Source organism: Acanthisitta chloris, unplaced genomic scaffold, assembly GCF_000695815.1.
Source record: "Acanthisitta chloris isolate BGI_N310 unplaced genomic scaffold, ASM69581v1 scaffold6832, whole genome shotgun sequence".
Taxonomy (NCBI): Eukaryota; Metazoa; Chordata; class Aves; order Passeriformes; family Acanthisittidae; genus Acanthisitta; species Acanthisitta chloris.
The window spans coordinates 10,178-26,121 of NW_008659824.1; the positions used below are offsets into that span (position 1 = coordinate 10,178).

The following is a 15,944-nucleotide window of genomic DNA, read 5'->3' on the forward strand; positions in this document are numbered from 1 at the left end:
AGAGAATCCCTCTCAGACAGACACAAGGAATCACCATTCATTGCTGCAGGCACTGCTGTCAAATGGCACTTGTGAAACACACACAGGTTAGATATGTAGGATCACAAACCTGAGACTGAACAGTTTGCAAATGAGGCCAAGTCTAGTCAGCAAAATTCTCCCAGACCTCATCCCTGTCCTGCTGCTGGTTCTAGCTTCAGGCAGGAATGTTTTATTTCAGCAGCTGAATCCAGAACACTCTTACAGGGCAACAACTCCTCGTTTAGATAACTAAGAGGTCTGGTCACATCTGCTTAGGTGTGACTGCTCACACCAGTGACCAGGGACAATTACAGTACTGGGAAGGGGATGAGCTACGGAAAACTGAACTCAAATCACATTTTGAAATAAAAAATAACTCTGGCACTATAAATTTTTAATTGCAGCTGCATTTTGAAGACAAAATCCTTTCCACAACTGTAGCACATCCAGGCTGTTGTGCATATATATCCCTTTGCTGGCATTTCCCAGCTAAATGGGAGAAGCTGGAGAATGCCTTACCTGAGCAGTTTCCTCTTCCTGCTTCCGTTTCTCCTCCTCAGTCTCCACCAGCTTCTGTTTGGTCAGGAGAAGTTCCTTGTTCAGAACATCTGCTTTGTCTTCAGCCTAGAACCAGAGACACTGGGTAAATCAGATGTTATCTGTGCCCATACAAATCCATTGGTACTGCAGAACTAATGCAGATTCAGGCTCTACCACTGCCTTCTCCTGCCCCCTAATGCCTCACACAACCTGTTTTTTATAGGAAATTCCCTTCTCAGGTAGCCATTTCCTAAATTAGTTCACAACTGTGCCAAAGGACCCTTTGGCCAAGCGTTTCCCTACGCCCAGATGGCACACAGGCACAGAGATTCTGTCCCGATGCAAACAACGATGCACAGAGCATTTTTGTTGGGATCAGTGTTCATCTATGTGAGGGCAGCCTGACCTAGCCTCCTTCAGATGGCTCATCCCATTTTTCAATCTGTGAGCAGGGAAAATAGGTAACTGTAAAAACCTTAAGTGTCTGCACTGTACCTTACAAAGTGTGAGGGCAGAGACAAGTGCAAGAGACAAAACAGAACCACCAGACAAAATGGTTTATCAATGCAAATAAGTATTACATGGAGAAACTTGATGATGTGTGTGTTCTGGAGAATATGAATCTTCTCCTTCCTTGGAAGGGCTGAGGTTATGGTGACTGGGAATGCTTTGGTTCTGTGAGCACTGTCCTCACCCACCACCAGGAGAGGAATGTGTTTCTCAGGGTCTGGCTATGTTCTGTTGCCTTCCCCACACACACTGATCTCCTCACTCCTCCCGTTCAGTACCCAGTGCCAGGACAGGCAACAGTTGTGGTCAAACAGCACTGAGGGAAAAGGGCACTGGAAACAACAAGGAACAGTACAGAACTTGGCTCTGAGCTGCAGTTTGGTTTTCCAGCACTGCTGGTGGTACCAGCTTATCTTTCTGCCCCAGTGTAATTATCAATGAGGGTGTTAGTGGCAGCTGTGGGCAGCAGAACCAGCTCCACCATGGCCATGGCTGGAGAGATGGATTGAGGATTGCTGCATGGGAGAAAGGAAAACAAGCAGTGCAGGACTGGAAAATCGATGAGATTGACATTTAGAACAAAAGCACTCAGGGATTACAAGGATATTTTTGATGAAAGACCTGTTTAAAATATGCTTTGAAGGAACTACAGATCTCTCCTCCTTTCATGTGCTCATTCCAGGCTCTCCAAGCACCCACAGTGGTGTGGTACCCCTTGTCCTTGCAGATGAGGAGTGCAGTAGCACAAAGCTTTGCTGTCAGTGCCTGGGACTGGAAGTTGGTGTGGGAGAACTTCATGGAGCCAGTCTTGTCTACAGAGAGACTGGGAAGGGCAGGAGAGCAAGGAATGGGACTGGCACAGGTATGTGCTTGGCAGCCTTGGCATGAGATAAAAATAAGCACTGGCAGGAGCAGACATAAAGCTGCTTCAGAACTATTCCCAGGGAAAACAGAGCACCTCAGCACATTGCTCCTGCCCTCCAGAGGAGACTGCTCACTCCACCGTGCAGAGCACATCTCTGCCTGGCTCTGCTCACCCAGACAGCTCACAGCTTCAGAATCCCAGGGATCCAAACCAGCAGAGCCTAAACAGAAACACAACCTGCACAGCTGTGGGCAGTGATGTTTACAGTTCTGAGGTTAGATAAAGAAAGTCAAATACCTATGGGAAATCCAACTCAGAGGCTCCAGCAGCAAAAAAAATTGCATTATAAAAGGCACTACAGCCCTCGCTGGGCAAGGGACTAATGAGTGATTAGCAAGGGACTAATCCCGAGGTGTGGTGGAGTTTGGCCCTCCTGTATTTAGCACCTTAACAATAGCTGTTAGGGCAGTTATCAGTACCACATAAAACACTCCAGAGAGAGCTGAATGTGTAGCTCTCTGAACATCATCTCTGAGGTGAAGGGTCTGACTGCTGCTGCCCTCCACATTCCAGTCTTCAGGGGGAACAAAAGTAGTTACCAACCAACAACCCAGAGCCTTTCTATCAACAAACACCCACCAGCCCTGCTAATTTTTGGTGCCACTTCATTATCTCTGACTTTTGCTGGCTGCACTAAAACGGCCATAAAAAACAGACACACAGATACTCTGCAAGGCAACTCCCCTGGAAATTAGCCTTTCAAGGAGTATGTGACACCTTTTTCAAGGAAATGCCCATTCTGTGGTATCTGCTCAGAGGTTATGGCTTATATTTTCTGAACAATCCCCACAGAGAAGGTGCAGTGAGTGTTGGCCAAACACCACCCAATGCCTCCAGCTGCACGCTGCAGCCAGGAGTGAGGCTGTCAGGAAAACAAAGGCACAAATAACTGCCCTTTTAACGTTGTGTTCCTGCTTTGTCTTGAGGATAAAGCTCCTAAAAGTGGCGCTGCAAAGCCTGAGCTGGGTCCCATCTCTGCCAGCATTACCTGGTCCAGGTCATTCCGTAAGGCAATTTTGCTTGTTACAAGCTCATGGGCAAGGTCGTCGTTCTCCTGCTCCAGCCTCATGCTTGCTTCTTGCAGCCTGCGGTTCTCCCTCTGCGGAAAGAGAAAACAACCATGGGAGGAAGTTAATCCTTATCAACATTCGAGTGCAGTGAGTGTATTGTGTGCACAGAACACGGCGAGTGCAGTGAGTGAGTGTATTGTGTGCACAGAACACGGAGAAGGCACATTGAGGCAGGACTGCTGCTCTGGGAGCAGCACTGAGTCAAGCCAGCAGTGCAAATGCAGCTACTCCACTCACATCCCAAGGGTTTGTGTCACCTCAGTGACACCGACTGGAGTGTTTCCCTGTCCGAAGGAAACACAACCCTCTCCACAAAAGCATTTGGTTTCCTGCTTGTTGTCTACATTCAGCAGACAAAATCCCACCCAGCAGCAGTGAGCAGAGACCAGTCAAGAATTCCTCATAACAACAGTTTGCAGTTGGAAGTAGAAAGCTGTCCTGCTCCATTCCACAAAATTCCATCTGCAGGGATCCACCAAAACAGCCCATTTTGTACCTGATGTAGTGCCAACTTCCCATCTCCCCTGGGACCAGCATTTAGCAGGGAACCCTCTACAGCTCATAGATCTCAGAACCATCGAGGCTGGAGGAGATCTCCAAGATCAAGTCCAACCCTTACCCTGTTACTGCTGTAACCCCTAAACCATATCCTCCAGTGCCCAGCTCCAGACACCTCTGAAAACACCTCCAGGACTGGTGACTCCACCACCTCCCTGGGCAACCCTGTATGGCCATTTGTGCCCTTCTCCAACTCCCACACAGTGACAGCAACATGTGCTCTACACGAAACCTGCTGGAAGTAAGTGCCAGGTGGAAAGAGGACCTCACCCCTGAGCACACCCCCAGGACCTGCTGGTGGGCAGTGGCTGGAACACAAACTGGAGGCTGCAGGACCTCACTGCACTGCCCTCCACTCCAGAGAGGCACAAGTGACTCCACGGAGCACTGACCACAGAAGGGAAGCACACAGGAGAATGCACAGTAGTAACTCATGTCTTTCAAAAATCAGTTTCAATGACTGTTCTTCTAGGGCTGAGAAGCAGAACAATATTCAAAAGACTTCCAGGGGTTGAGCATCAAAGGCACATCCTCATTTCAGAGGAGCACAGCCAGGTGGGACAGACAGAGGTGCTCTCCTCCAAGGGATTTTAAGAGAAAAAGCTGTGCTGGCCTTCAGTCCCACAATGGCTGTGCACCTTTCACACCAAAACAGGCTGCAAAGGGAATCTGTGCCCCGTGGAAATTCAAGGGGAAACACCACATTGATGTGAGAGCTCAGAGGTGGAGGAACAATAACCTACATGCTGAGATTTCAAAAGCATCTGTGCTCACTTGGAAGGTAAGTCATGTTCTCCAAGACAGAACAGCAAAGTCAATAGATATCAGCCCTTAAGACAGCAAAAAGATTTCCCAGAGTTGCTCAGTGAATGAAAGCAAAGTGTGTTCCATTAGCACATACTCTCCTGCCCTCACTTCCTCCTGCTCACCAGCTATGCTCAGATGTTTTTTCCTTTTCAAACTCCCCACCATGAAACTGCAGTTTTCAGTTCTGTTACAAGCAGATTTTGCACACTTGTCTCAACAAAAACAGGACAAGTAGAGCCCTGAGAGGATGCTAAAAAATGTCCCTTCTGTGTGGGAACTTCCCCTGTCACATACTCTCCTGCCCTCACTTCCTCCTGCTCACCAGCTATGCTCAGATGTTTTTTCCTTTTCAAACTCCCCACCATGAAACTGCAGTTTTCAGTTCTGTTACAAGCAGATTTTGCACACTTGTCTCAACAAAAACAGGACAAGTAGAGCCCTGAGAGGATGCTAAAAAATGTCCCTTCTGTGTGGGAACTTCCCCTGTGGCAGGAAGCAGAACCTCTGTAAATTCTCTCTCCTTAATGTGACCCCATTGTGCAACGAGACCAGGCACTGCCCTGTACAGGAAAGCGAGTTTGTTTCCTTTCCAAAAGATTGTACTTTGCATAACTTGTTTCATACAGAAACTATAAGTAAAACACTTCTGTCTTAGCACAGTTAAAGCAACCACTGCTAGAAGGTGCACGACTTTGGGGATCTTTCTGGCTTTAACTGCACTGTAGCCTGTTTGGGACAGGGAATTTTTCATAGCAATATTCTTTTCTAAGGCTAATATAATCTTTAAAGGATAAAACCCAAGTTGCAGTCATCAGTCATCATCCCCAACATGTCTTAATCCCTGAGTTTTGTTCAGACCATCTCAGGAATGGTAATTTCCATAGACACAGCTCTGCCAATGAGCAGTTGTCAGAGCAGACTTCACCTAAAACCTGGAGCCAATACCTTTCACAGGGATGTTTCTCAGACAGAGAAATCAGCAAATTCTCAAGACTTTCCCAAACCAACCCAGTTTGCTTTAACATTTTTTTCTATGCCTTTGCCAAAAGCTTCAGTGCCTGCAAAGCAAGCTGCACAGTGTGAAGCTGAGAGCTCCTGCTTTGCATTCACAGACAAGTGGGTAAGCAAGCTCCGTGGTTGGAAATGCATTATCCTCCTCTTAAGCCAGGAATTACATGGCATGTTGGTAAGAAGTTAGAGATCTCTTACCTTGGGCATGCAGTCAATAGCCAAGAGATGTTTTCAGCTCGTTCACCACACAGCTAATGTCCAGCTGAGAGCTCTCTCAGGGCCACTCTTAACTCTCCCTCCACCCAGGGCAGTCTGCCTGATTAGATGGTTTGTCTTTCCCAGCTCCTCCCTCCAGACCCAGCAGTGACAAAGTGCCTCCTTCCTCAGGAGGAAACTCTTGGACTGCTTTAGCCTAAATAGAACCTAACGTGACACAGTAAAGACTGAAAGAGCAAACAAACAGCACTTTTTATGTTAGCAAACTGTTTCCACTGGGTCAGGGTTTCCTGAAATACACTCACAATGGCATGAAGTTCACCAGATGGAGCTGGTTCCTTACAGGACTCATCGCAGACAGCACTCTGGAACCTGCATGAGCCAACTAGTCCGACCTGCTGGTTGTCCCTGGTGTAAACAAACAGCTTCCTGCTCTTCTCCAACACCGCTGGCAATTTACTGACTATGACAACCATTTCCCTCTCCTCAGCACTGCTAGTTTCTACAGTCAGTAAAGTAACAGGTCCCTCGTTCCCAAATTGCTCCTTCTGGTTCCAAAAGGCAGGTGGTGAACCCTGGGGTTAGCTGTTAAAAGGAGGATACTGCATTTCCAAGAGGACAAACACTGCTGATACACACAAACACAAATCAACTTACCTCCTGTACAGTCACAGACCCAATACTGCTTTCAACCATTGGTGTAAAGACAGTGAAAACAGGATATAAAATAGCTTTTAATACCAACAACAACAAAACAAAACAAAAAAAAAAAGAAGTTGCTGATTCTTCAGTGCATTTTGGTTCTGAGTTTTAGAGAGGATATTCTCCAGCTTCCATCACACGCTGGATGGAAAGAAGAGAGCAAGTTTGAAAGCAGCAAGGGAAGCCTCAGCCCAGAAGACTGAAAGGCTACAACTCCACCCTCTGCTCCTTCCGCCCAGCACCACGGAGCAATTCCTGAGGAAATTAGAGACGATGATGCATCCTCTCTGTGATGTACTCAAGTGGGGTGGAACGAGTCACCACCTCGTTAAGCAATTCCGTGTCTGACGAGCAACACCCTGTGCTGGGTTTGGCTGGCAGAAGAGTTAATTTGCTCCTCAGAGGTTAGCACGGGCCTGTGTTTTGGGTTTGTGCTGCAAACAGTGCTGAGAGGATGGAGATGTTTGTCTAAGTGCTGCTCAGCAGTAACAGATCACAGCCTTTTCTGCTCCTCGTCCCTCCCCACCAGCTGGGGGGGCACAGGGAGGTGGGAGGGGACTCAGCCAGGACAGCTGACCCCAGGGATGTTCCACACCACATGGCATCCTGCTCAGCATGTGAAGCTGGGAAGGGGGAAGAATTGGGGACATTTGGAGGATGTCATTTGTCTTTCCAAGTCCTTGTCATGCTGTCCTGGGGATGGCTGGACACCTGCCCTGGGAAGGGGAGGATGAATTCCTTGCTCTGCCTGAGCACACAGCTTTTGCTTTACCTACTGGACTGTCTCCATCTCAACCCACAAGTTTTCCCACTTGTTCTCTGCTGATTCTCTGCCATGCTGCAGGTGGGGACTGAGTTGCTGGTTGGGATGAAACCACGACACACCCAAACCCCAGATCTTTGGGCACAAACAGATCCTCAGTGGTGGGATGAAAACACTGGTTACAATTCACTGTGCTGGATGTGAGCAACCTGAGCTCTTTGTAAGCCCAATGGGAAGAGCTCTTGATCATGCAGGAGCTCTGAACAAACACCCTGTGAACCTCCATCTAGAAACCCAAAAGGCTTTTCCAGCACACTCTCCAGGAAAGCCTCTCATGGGAAGCCACACAGAGGCTGCTGGAGGTGGTTGTTTTCAGTCTGGTGACTCTGAAGAAACATTCCCCAAGTGCCCAGCACACTGGACTGTTAGAAACCACCATGTCCCACATGGAGAGTCATCATGTTCTTCCTCAGGATGGTTAACACTCAGTTTCCATGACTTGGTATTAATTTTTGCTTCCACTTCAAACACACAAAAGGGCTGTTATGTCCAAATCACACATTTATTCAGACACACAACTTCTCTGTTGCACAAGGTCCACAGAGGAAGAGACATTTCTCCCCTCAGAACAGAGCTGTGGGCACAACCAGGGGCTGATGGCAGAACTCCTTTGTCAACAGCCTCTTGACTTTAAACCAAGTCCCAAGCTCAATTCTGGCAACTTCTCATCAAGTCAAACCCTGTTACATGAGCTGTTCTCAAACACAGGAAAACAAAACCCCATACTATTTAGAAAAATATCACTCTGAACTATATTACTATTTATCTGCACATAAACTCATGTTTCTTCCTGGTTTTTATAGGCCACTTGTAATTCATTTTAACTAAAAGTCATGAAATTCGAGGACAAACAGCAATTTCGAGCATATTTCCCTCTTTGGCACCTTTTAAAAATCTGACAAAAATATGATAATTTAGTATAAGAAATGGAAAATAAAGTGAAAAGGTGTCCATAAAAACTTACACTTTTCCTAAGTAATACTTGTAAATACAAAAGGAAACAAACAGCAAAAATTGTGGCACTCTAATCCTGCTCTGTGGGTCAGGCAAACCACAATCTGTAAAATGTGAGCTGGGCAGGAGCCTGGTGTGTCACACACGAACTCAGCAGGTCAGGCAAACACCAGGGTGAGCCAGATGCTGCAAACCCACCCACCTCCCTCTCAACACACCAAGCCTGTCCTCCCCAGGGCACAGGGAGGTGTCTCACTCAGACATCCCTCACTGCTGCAGCTCACCAGTGCCAACGTCTCTGTGCTCCTCACAAATCCCTGCCGGCAAGGAAAACTAAACTACAAAACCTCTAACAACTCTAACTGCAAACTGTCAACAGACTGAAAGCTCATTTCCTTCTGGACCTACAGGAGGATCTCCACTCCAACAAACACCTCCTTCCTGGGCAGCAAACACACTCCTGGCTTTGTTCTGGGAAGAGAACCTGTAAAACGTTTGGAGCAGGAGCTGATGGCAGCACTGTGCTCCCACCCCAAGCCTGACAGGGCAAAGCCCACCCCAGTGCTGCCCAAATGGAATGTGTCTCTGCTCACAGGGGCTGCAGTGCTCACTGAGGGGACAGGAAAGACCAAGGCTGGCGCTGCACTTGCTGCCTGTGAGGATCCACACAGATGGTGCTTCTTGCTGCACTCTGGAAACACTCCTGAAATGTCAGTTCCTACCAAGCTCAGCTTCACACAAGAATAAAATCAACAAGCAAGACAAGGAACAAAGAACACTTCTAAGCATTTTTCCATCAACTGAGGAATGTGTCCGAACTTAGAACTTAATGTGCCACTAACCATGGACAGGGACTCTCCAAGCACAGCACTGCTAAGAGGATCAGACAAAATCCAGCTTAATAAAAAATCCAGTGAGTTTCAGAAGCACCAGCCAAACCTCTGGGCTGTGATCTTGACTGTGACAGTGGCTCACAGAAACAGTGGCCAAGGAGTCACTTCTATATCCTGATTTGCAGCTTGGGATAATGTTCTTCACCATCCATCACCCAGGATTAACTGGTTAATATGCTTCCACAGAGCTTCAAAGAACCCTTGTTTGTTTTCCAAGCACTATTTTAATTCCACAGTACCATAAGTGAACCACTGGAAAAACACTTAGAAGTTAATCAGCAGCAAGTTGTGTTTTTTCTAAACAGGTCATACTTGCTATTGGCTCTTGACTGCTACAGCAGTCCCAGCTCCCACAGACCATAAAATCTACATCCTTTGACAGCAAAAAAAAAAAACCACTTAAAATATAACTTTTCACAGATATTTAAAAAAAAGGTCAGTTTGACTTTCTCTGTACCTGTAAGTCTACCTTGTCATCTTTATGAGTTAAGGCACAGTCTCTCACTACAGATTTCCATCCTTCGGATTTCTGAACACAGAAAACCATGCAAACCTGTTGCACCCACTCCACACTCCTGGCAGACTCTGTACCAACTGCAATGTCATTTAACTATCAAGGCACAATGAAGAACAGCAGGCTAACAGGACAGGGATATGGAAGCAATGTCAGTTCCCAGCTCTCCTGGGCAGTGGGCAGCAAAGTGCTTCATCTCTGGCAGCTTCACCTAGAGAAAACTGAACTGTTCAAAGCAGGGTGAGCAATAACCAGAGCCTGAGCACTCAGTGAAGTCCATGCCCAGAGGCAGAGCCTCCAGCACACAAAATCTATGGCAACAGAATGTGGCTGTGACAATGGAAGCAAATACATTGGAGAGATACGCAAAGCTGATCAAAATTAAACAACTATTCTTCTTTTGGTGAACTATTGAGCTATCACAGGAACAACTGAACCTTTATTCCTCTGCTGCTTTAAAGCAGGATACCCATTGCTAGGAATTCTGCTGCAGCAGTGCCCAGAGGGACCCAGGAGAGCTCTGGGTCCCACCGTGCTAGGCATTATCTTAACAAATATTGCAATGCTTGGTATAAACAGAAATGAATCACAAGGATTGTATCAGCCAAGGAAGAGTTCATCTTCCAAAGTCTCTGTGGATGCCACTGCACACAGCTGGTGCTAGAGCAATGTGTGTTTTCTCCTTTCTGTGTCTGTAGCTGAGAATCAATCACCCTTTGTTTCTGCGGCTCATGAAGATCTCCCGTAAAAGGGCAACAGCAGGAGAGTTACCTACAAACATATAAACTGAAAGAAGACAAATATTATATGTGGCTACTTGCAGATGTCTTGAGAGTTACAAATTGTGAGTGAAATATTCCTGGGGAGTGAAAGAAAACCCACTAAGTCCAAATGTGCTTGTTCAAAAAGGAGATGAGTTTCACCTGCCACTTTGCTTCCCTAGGGTCTGCACCAACATGTCCCAGGGAGGTGAGTGTGGTACACACACCTCTGCTTAGCCACTGCAGCACTCCCCATAGGATTCTCCAAGGAAACAGGTTCCCAAATAGCATCTCCCTACCTTATATCTGTCCATAGGATCTTCCTGCTGCAGCTGACTCTCTCGCATGGTTTGGTACTCTCTCTCATATTTCTTCAGCTTTTTCGTTGGCACCTGTGGAACAGATTTGGGAAACATGCATTGAAAGGTGAGAGGAACACGGGAAAGGCTGCCTGAAAGCTCTTCTTGCAGACAGGAAACTGAGGAAGAGGTGGAAAGCTGCTGCTGAGTAAAGTCTGTCCCTGCTGCCCTCCCCTTCCCTACTCAGCAAGCCGTGTCAAACACTCACCAGTACAGCTCACATCCACTGCAACCTCTCTGTGCCTGCTGCTGCTAATTATTCCAGCACTTAAAGGGAAGCAAGAGCGAACTAGAGACATTTTAACGGGAGTAACCAGAAGAAAAAAGCCATGAACAACAGGAGTGGGAGACCAGGGAAGAGGAAAACACACTTTGATATGTATGATTCACCAAAACAATGCCTGAGCAAGACAACTGTTAGAAACGAGATGAGAAGAAAGGAGTGCTCATACAAAAAAGCCTGGACAATTCCCTGGGGGAGAGGCAAGTAATGGTTTTTATTGCTGAGAGAGTATTAATGTTGGAATTACAGCCTGTAACCAGTGCCCTCATGAATTCTGGCACCAGACCCCTCCTGGGCACAGGTGGAGACACTGCAGGGAACAGTGAGGCAGCTCAGAGAAATCCCAACCAAATCTGGTGAACAGCCATGCAGAAAGGCCAAGCCCCAGGCTGGTCCTGGGAAAACACCTCTTCCACTTCAAACACAGCACAGACAGAACCTGTGTTCTCAGAAACAAAGCGTGGGGATCCCCTGCTTTCCCTCCACAGTGGGTATGGAGCTCTCCAGGAGTGATCCCACCTCCCCCTGGAGACCCCTGGCAGCATTCCTCAGGTCTGCTGGCAGCTGGAGAGATCCCCTAGTGCCATGTACCACCAGCCTTCCCCGGATCTGTTGTGCAGTTCTCTGTTCCTCTTGCCTGCATTGATCATGTTTAGCTGCCTCCTGGTGCGAGGACATGTCACTGTCACCTTGCCTTAGGGCAAAAAACTACTGCCAATGAGTAGAGAGAGATGTTTCCATGTAGTTTCACTGATGTTTTCCCTTTCCTGGTTTTCAGCCCAGTGCTTCCTGCTCTGCAGTACAGAAGGGACCAAGCAGGTGCTCAGTGCTGCAGCAGAGAGAGGCACAGGGAGCAAACTCATGATCTGCAAAGCACAGGGAGCACTAATAAAGCAGCCCCAATTCCCACAATTACTGATGGAACCTGAAACCAACCCCCTTAAAGAAAGCAAAGAGAAAAGGGTGAGGATAAAAACATGGAGCATTTTGGGCAAACATACAAGAAAACTTCGCTTTGGTGACAATTAATAATCCAAAATGCTGTGAAATGAAAATGACTGAATCAGAGATGTTTTTATATGTTTCAGCTGAGCAATACTGGCAGCTCAAGCCCAGCTAGCTTGGTCTGAGCTGCAACCTGATACTGTTGAGGCTACTCAGTAGTCAGGAAGGAGAAATCATTTCACAATAGTGTTCCAAGCGAAGCGAACCCATCACACATCCGACGCCTGATCCATCCCCTCCTCCACCACACTCACTGGGCTCTCACCCAGACAGACCAAGGCTCCCAGGCTGAGGTGTTCTGAGGACACCCTCCAAACCCAGATCTGTGCTGCTCTGCAGCTTTGTGCTCCAACACACAACCAGCAGGAAACCAAGATGAATATGAGGGAGACACTGTGGTGCAGCAAGGCAAAAAGGCACAGCACAGGTGTATCTTTGAAGATATGTGTTCAGCCGAAGATTTTCCTCATTCTGGATGCTTTTCACTAAAGGTTTTAAAGTGCATGAAAGAACTAAGTCTCACTGCACAGGGAGAGGCACAAGCCTCTATGCACGTGGCTGCATGAGTGCCTCAGTAAGAATCCCCTTGTCGTGGGGCAGGAGATGTAAGGGATTTTTTTGGTGTGCAAATAGGGAGAAAAGAGTGGAAAGCAACCACCAGATCTGCTTCAGCTGCTTGGGAACAAAAGTCCTGGTTCTCTCTAGAACCCAGGAGATACAGGCAAAATACAGCCTAAAGGTAACGATGTGAGCAACTGTTACTGAGAGAGCAAATGGGCCACAAAGCACTGCTGAGACCCAAATACCTCTCTGAGCACTGTGACACTGCTGTCCCCGACCAGGCTGAGCCTCTGCACCAGGAGGTGACTGCTGCTCCTCAGAGACCTCACAGGCAGCAGTGAGCAGCTCCCGGTACCTGTTTTACACTGCCAGGGCATTCTTACTTCTCTGGCTTCATCTCACATTCTCTGTCTCTTGATGAGGCAGAATTTACTTGCACAGAGCCTATTTGGCACTTAATAATCTGCCCCAACAACACCAGACATTGATATGAACATGTCACATCACAAACCCTGTGATGAGCAGCAGAGAACAAGGGTCAGCTGCTTTGTTTAACTCCTCATCTTCACATGTTTCTTAATACCTGGTAATTCATCCCACCACCTGCTCTTATCTACATGTCCTCTTTCCTCTCCTAGATTTTAACCCACAGCTGTGAGTGGGACAGTGCTGGGTCCCCTGGGGCTGTGTGTGGGATCAGCTTCCTTGCTCACCCCAACAGGAGCCACCCATGGCACAGAAAATTTCTATGCTCCTTGAAAGAACATCTCAACTGATGCATGTTAGTATCTATTTGTGCTTGTCTTAACTGGGTAGTAGCACCTAAAGACAGTGGAGGTCCATCTTCAGGGACTGGGGGGGAATTCCTATCAGCAACCAGTCCAAACTAATCCATTTATCTCCTGCAACAGAAACTGCACCAGGTATGCTTAGGAACTTTGGCAGGGACTGTGCATCACTGCTATTGTCTGTTCAGCCACATTACTCAAAGGAGTTGGATAATTTATTACAGCACTTTCTTCTGAGTATACACTAATAAATGGGGAAAAAATATTTCAAAGCCCATTTCCATATTCCCTGATTTAATTCCCTGGAACAGTTTGTGAATTCAACAAGGGACTTCTCAGTAAGCCCTTTCATAAGTAAGTGCTTAGTGCTAGCTATGCTTTAGTCTTCATGGGGGGAGCCTGACCAAAGTGCTCATAAATTCTCTGTAAAAGCTTCTGCACTATTGATTTTCTCTTCCTTCAGCACCATTTGGTCTATTGGCTCCAACTGATGGTTATCAACTTTAGGAGACTCTTATGGTTTATAAACATTGCTCATCTGTTTATCTCAATATCTTATCTCATTGACTCATTTTCTTTTATTGTCTTCAAGCATAAAATCATGTTACAACTAGTTGTACATAGGGAAGAAGTCACGCAGAGCATCTCAATAAAACATCCACATGGGGAAAACTCAACAAGCAAAACCTCTTTCTGAAAAAAAAAACCCTACAAAAATACTTTGGTTTTAGCTGCCTCTGTTCAGACAGGGCTGGAAAGGTTTGCTCCACCTTTCTGGACAATCCTGAGCGTGGGCACTGTGCCGAGCCTCGGCATCCGCTCAGCTCCAGGAGAACTTCCCTCATTCCCTGATTTCCTTAGCTGTTCAGCCTGACCTTGCTGGATCCATAAATCACACACCTCTGACTCCTTCCTCCCAATGCTTTATTGCTCTAATGCAGCCCGAGGAGGCAGTTATCATTATGTTCATCTGACAGCCAAGGAAATGGGAGCAGAGACGTAAAGCGATTTCCTGAACATATTGCAGGCAGCCAGAGGCTGAGCCACAGTGAAATCCTATTACTGACTTTGATTTCCAGCACTGCCACAATGCCAGGCCCAGCACGGCCTCCTTCCCAGATTCCCACTTATTTTCTCCATCCAGCACTGCAGAACCACCCCCAAAACACACTGTCCCGTCACACTGACAACACAGCCACTGCTCTGTGATCTCTGTATCCTTAAACAGTTTTTCCTCTCTAGTTCTTGCCTCAGTGTGGTAGAACAAAAATTCCCAATCACACACAATGTCTTACTTCACACTAGAAGTTGTACCAACTTGGTCTAGTCAACAGTTCCTATTTAAAACACAACTACATCACACTCAAGGAAAGCAGCAGCTGCATTTTAAGGTACACAGCTCTGCTTAAACACTTTGTTAGGCCAAATGAAGGGTTTAATGGAACAGAAGTAGATGAAGAAACCAACTCAGTGCTACTGACTAGATGAAGACACCAACTCAGTCCCCTTCCTCTGCAGGGGACACCAGAACTGTATGCAGTACTCCAGTGGTTGTCAAAAGGCATGAAGAAGTCTGTGCCATGTCTGTCACATAAGACTCAGAAGTAGATAAGCCATTCATTTTTCTTTTGGGAGGATGAAGCAAGAACAAACCCCACAGCACCATGTTGACACAGCAAACTTGTCTCTTGGCTTAGGGGTCAGGGGGGTGTCATAGTTAGCTACTACACAAGACAACCTGAACAACTCCAATGGGATCTTCAGCACAAGCATGAAATTGGAGAGGACAGAGAGCAAATCCCAGTTTCTCACAGACTTCTATTTGTGCTGGGTGGTCTGCAGAGAAAAAAACCTGCAGCATTCACTTGTAAAAGTTAATGTAGGTACCAGAATCAGCTGCTGCCTAAAGGAGATTCACAGGCTGAAGCACAGGCTGGAGAATTCCCATTTCTCCTTCTGACACTGGGGGGGAAGGGCTCACTGACAAGAGGCTGTTTCACTGCAGGTTTGAAATGCAGCAGAGAAGTTCAGTGTTTCACCACACTACAGACAACCCTCACCAGAAAGCTCAGTGAACACCATCTCACCCCTGGGTTTGAGGCACAATAAAAGCCCTGACTGACAGATGCTATTTTACCATTTCCACTGTGTTGGAGAAGTCACTGCTGAATGTGTATCTCAGTGCCTGCTGCAGCATCTCTCCAGCTCCTGTTGCTCTCTGCACATCAGCAAAGCAGCTCCACCCCAGCACACCTGAGCATCCCCTCACTGCAGGGGCAGAGTCAGCTCCTTGCCAGCTCTGTAGGGGTAAGAACTCCTGAAGATTTCTTCAGGTATAACACAATCTCCTCAGGATAACAGAAATCCAACCTGAATGCTGGCCAGAGGCTAAGGAAACCAGCCTTGAATGTTATTTAATTTCTCCACATCAGTCCATTACCAAAACACTCAATGGCAACTGGCACATGCAGAGGAATGGATAAAAACAAGGGAAAGGCAGGTTACAGTACTTACAGAGCACCTGCACAACTTCCTGTGATTCAAACCAGCAGTGGCAGAGTCAGTGCCACTGGATCACTTCCAACAGCAGATCCTTTTGTCAGATTTTAATCTCTGGGATGGATTTCCATTCATCTAAACCTG

General features: G+C 47.0%; 1 protein-coding gene across 3 annotated transcripts in view; it reads right to left on the minus strand.

Annotated features, from left to right (window-relative positions):
- Nucleotides 1–15,944, minus strand: part of LOC103797345 (rab GTPase-activating protein 1-like) — a 61,772-nt gene that overhangs the window by 3,103 nt on the left and 42,725 nt on the right. For 2 of the 3 annotated variants that reach the window (XM_009069553.1, XM_009069554.1), the window contains 3 exons: nucleotides 10,605–10,697; nucleotides 2,985–3,095; nucleotides 541–645 (listed from right to left, as the gene is read on the minus strand). In XM_009069553.1, the coding sequence (XP_009067801.1) occupies nucleotides 541–645; nucleotides 2,985–3,095; nucleotides 10,605–10,697 (309 nt within the window). Of the gene's footprint in view, nucleotides 1–540; nucleotides 646–2,984; nucleotides 3,096–6,315; nucleotides 6,355–10,604; nucleotides 10,698–15,944 lie in introns of those variants that run through there. The other variant, XM_009069555.1, reaches the window with a different exon arrangement.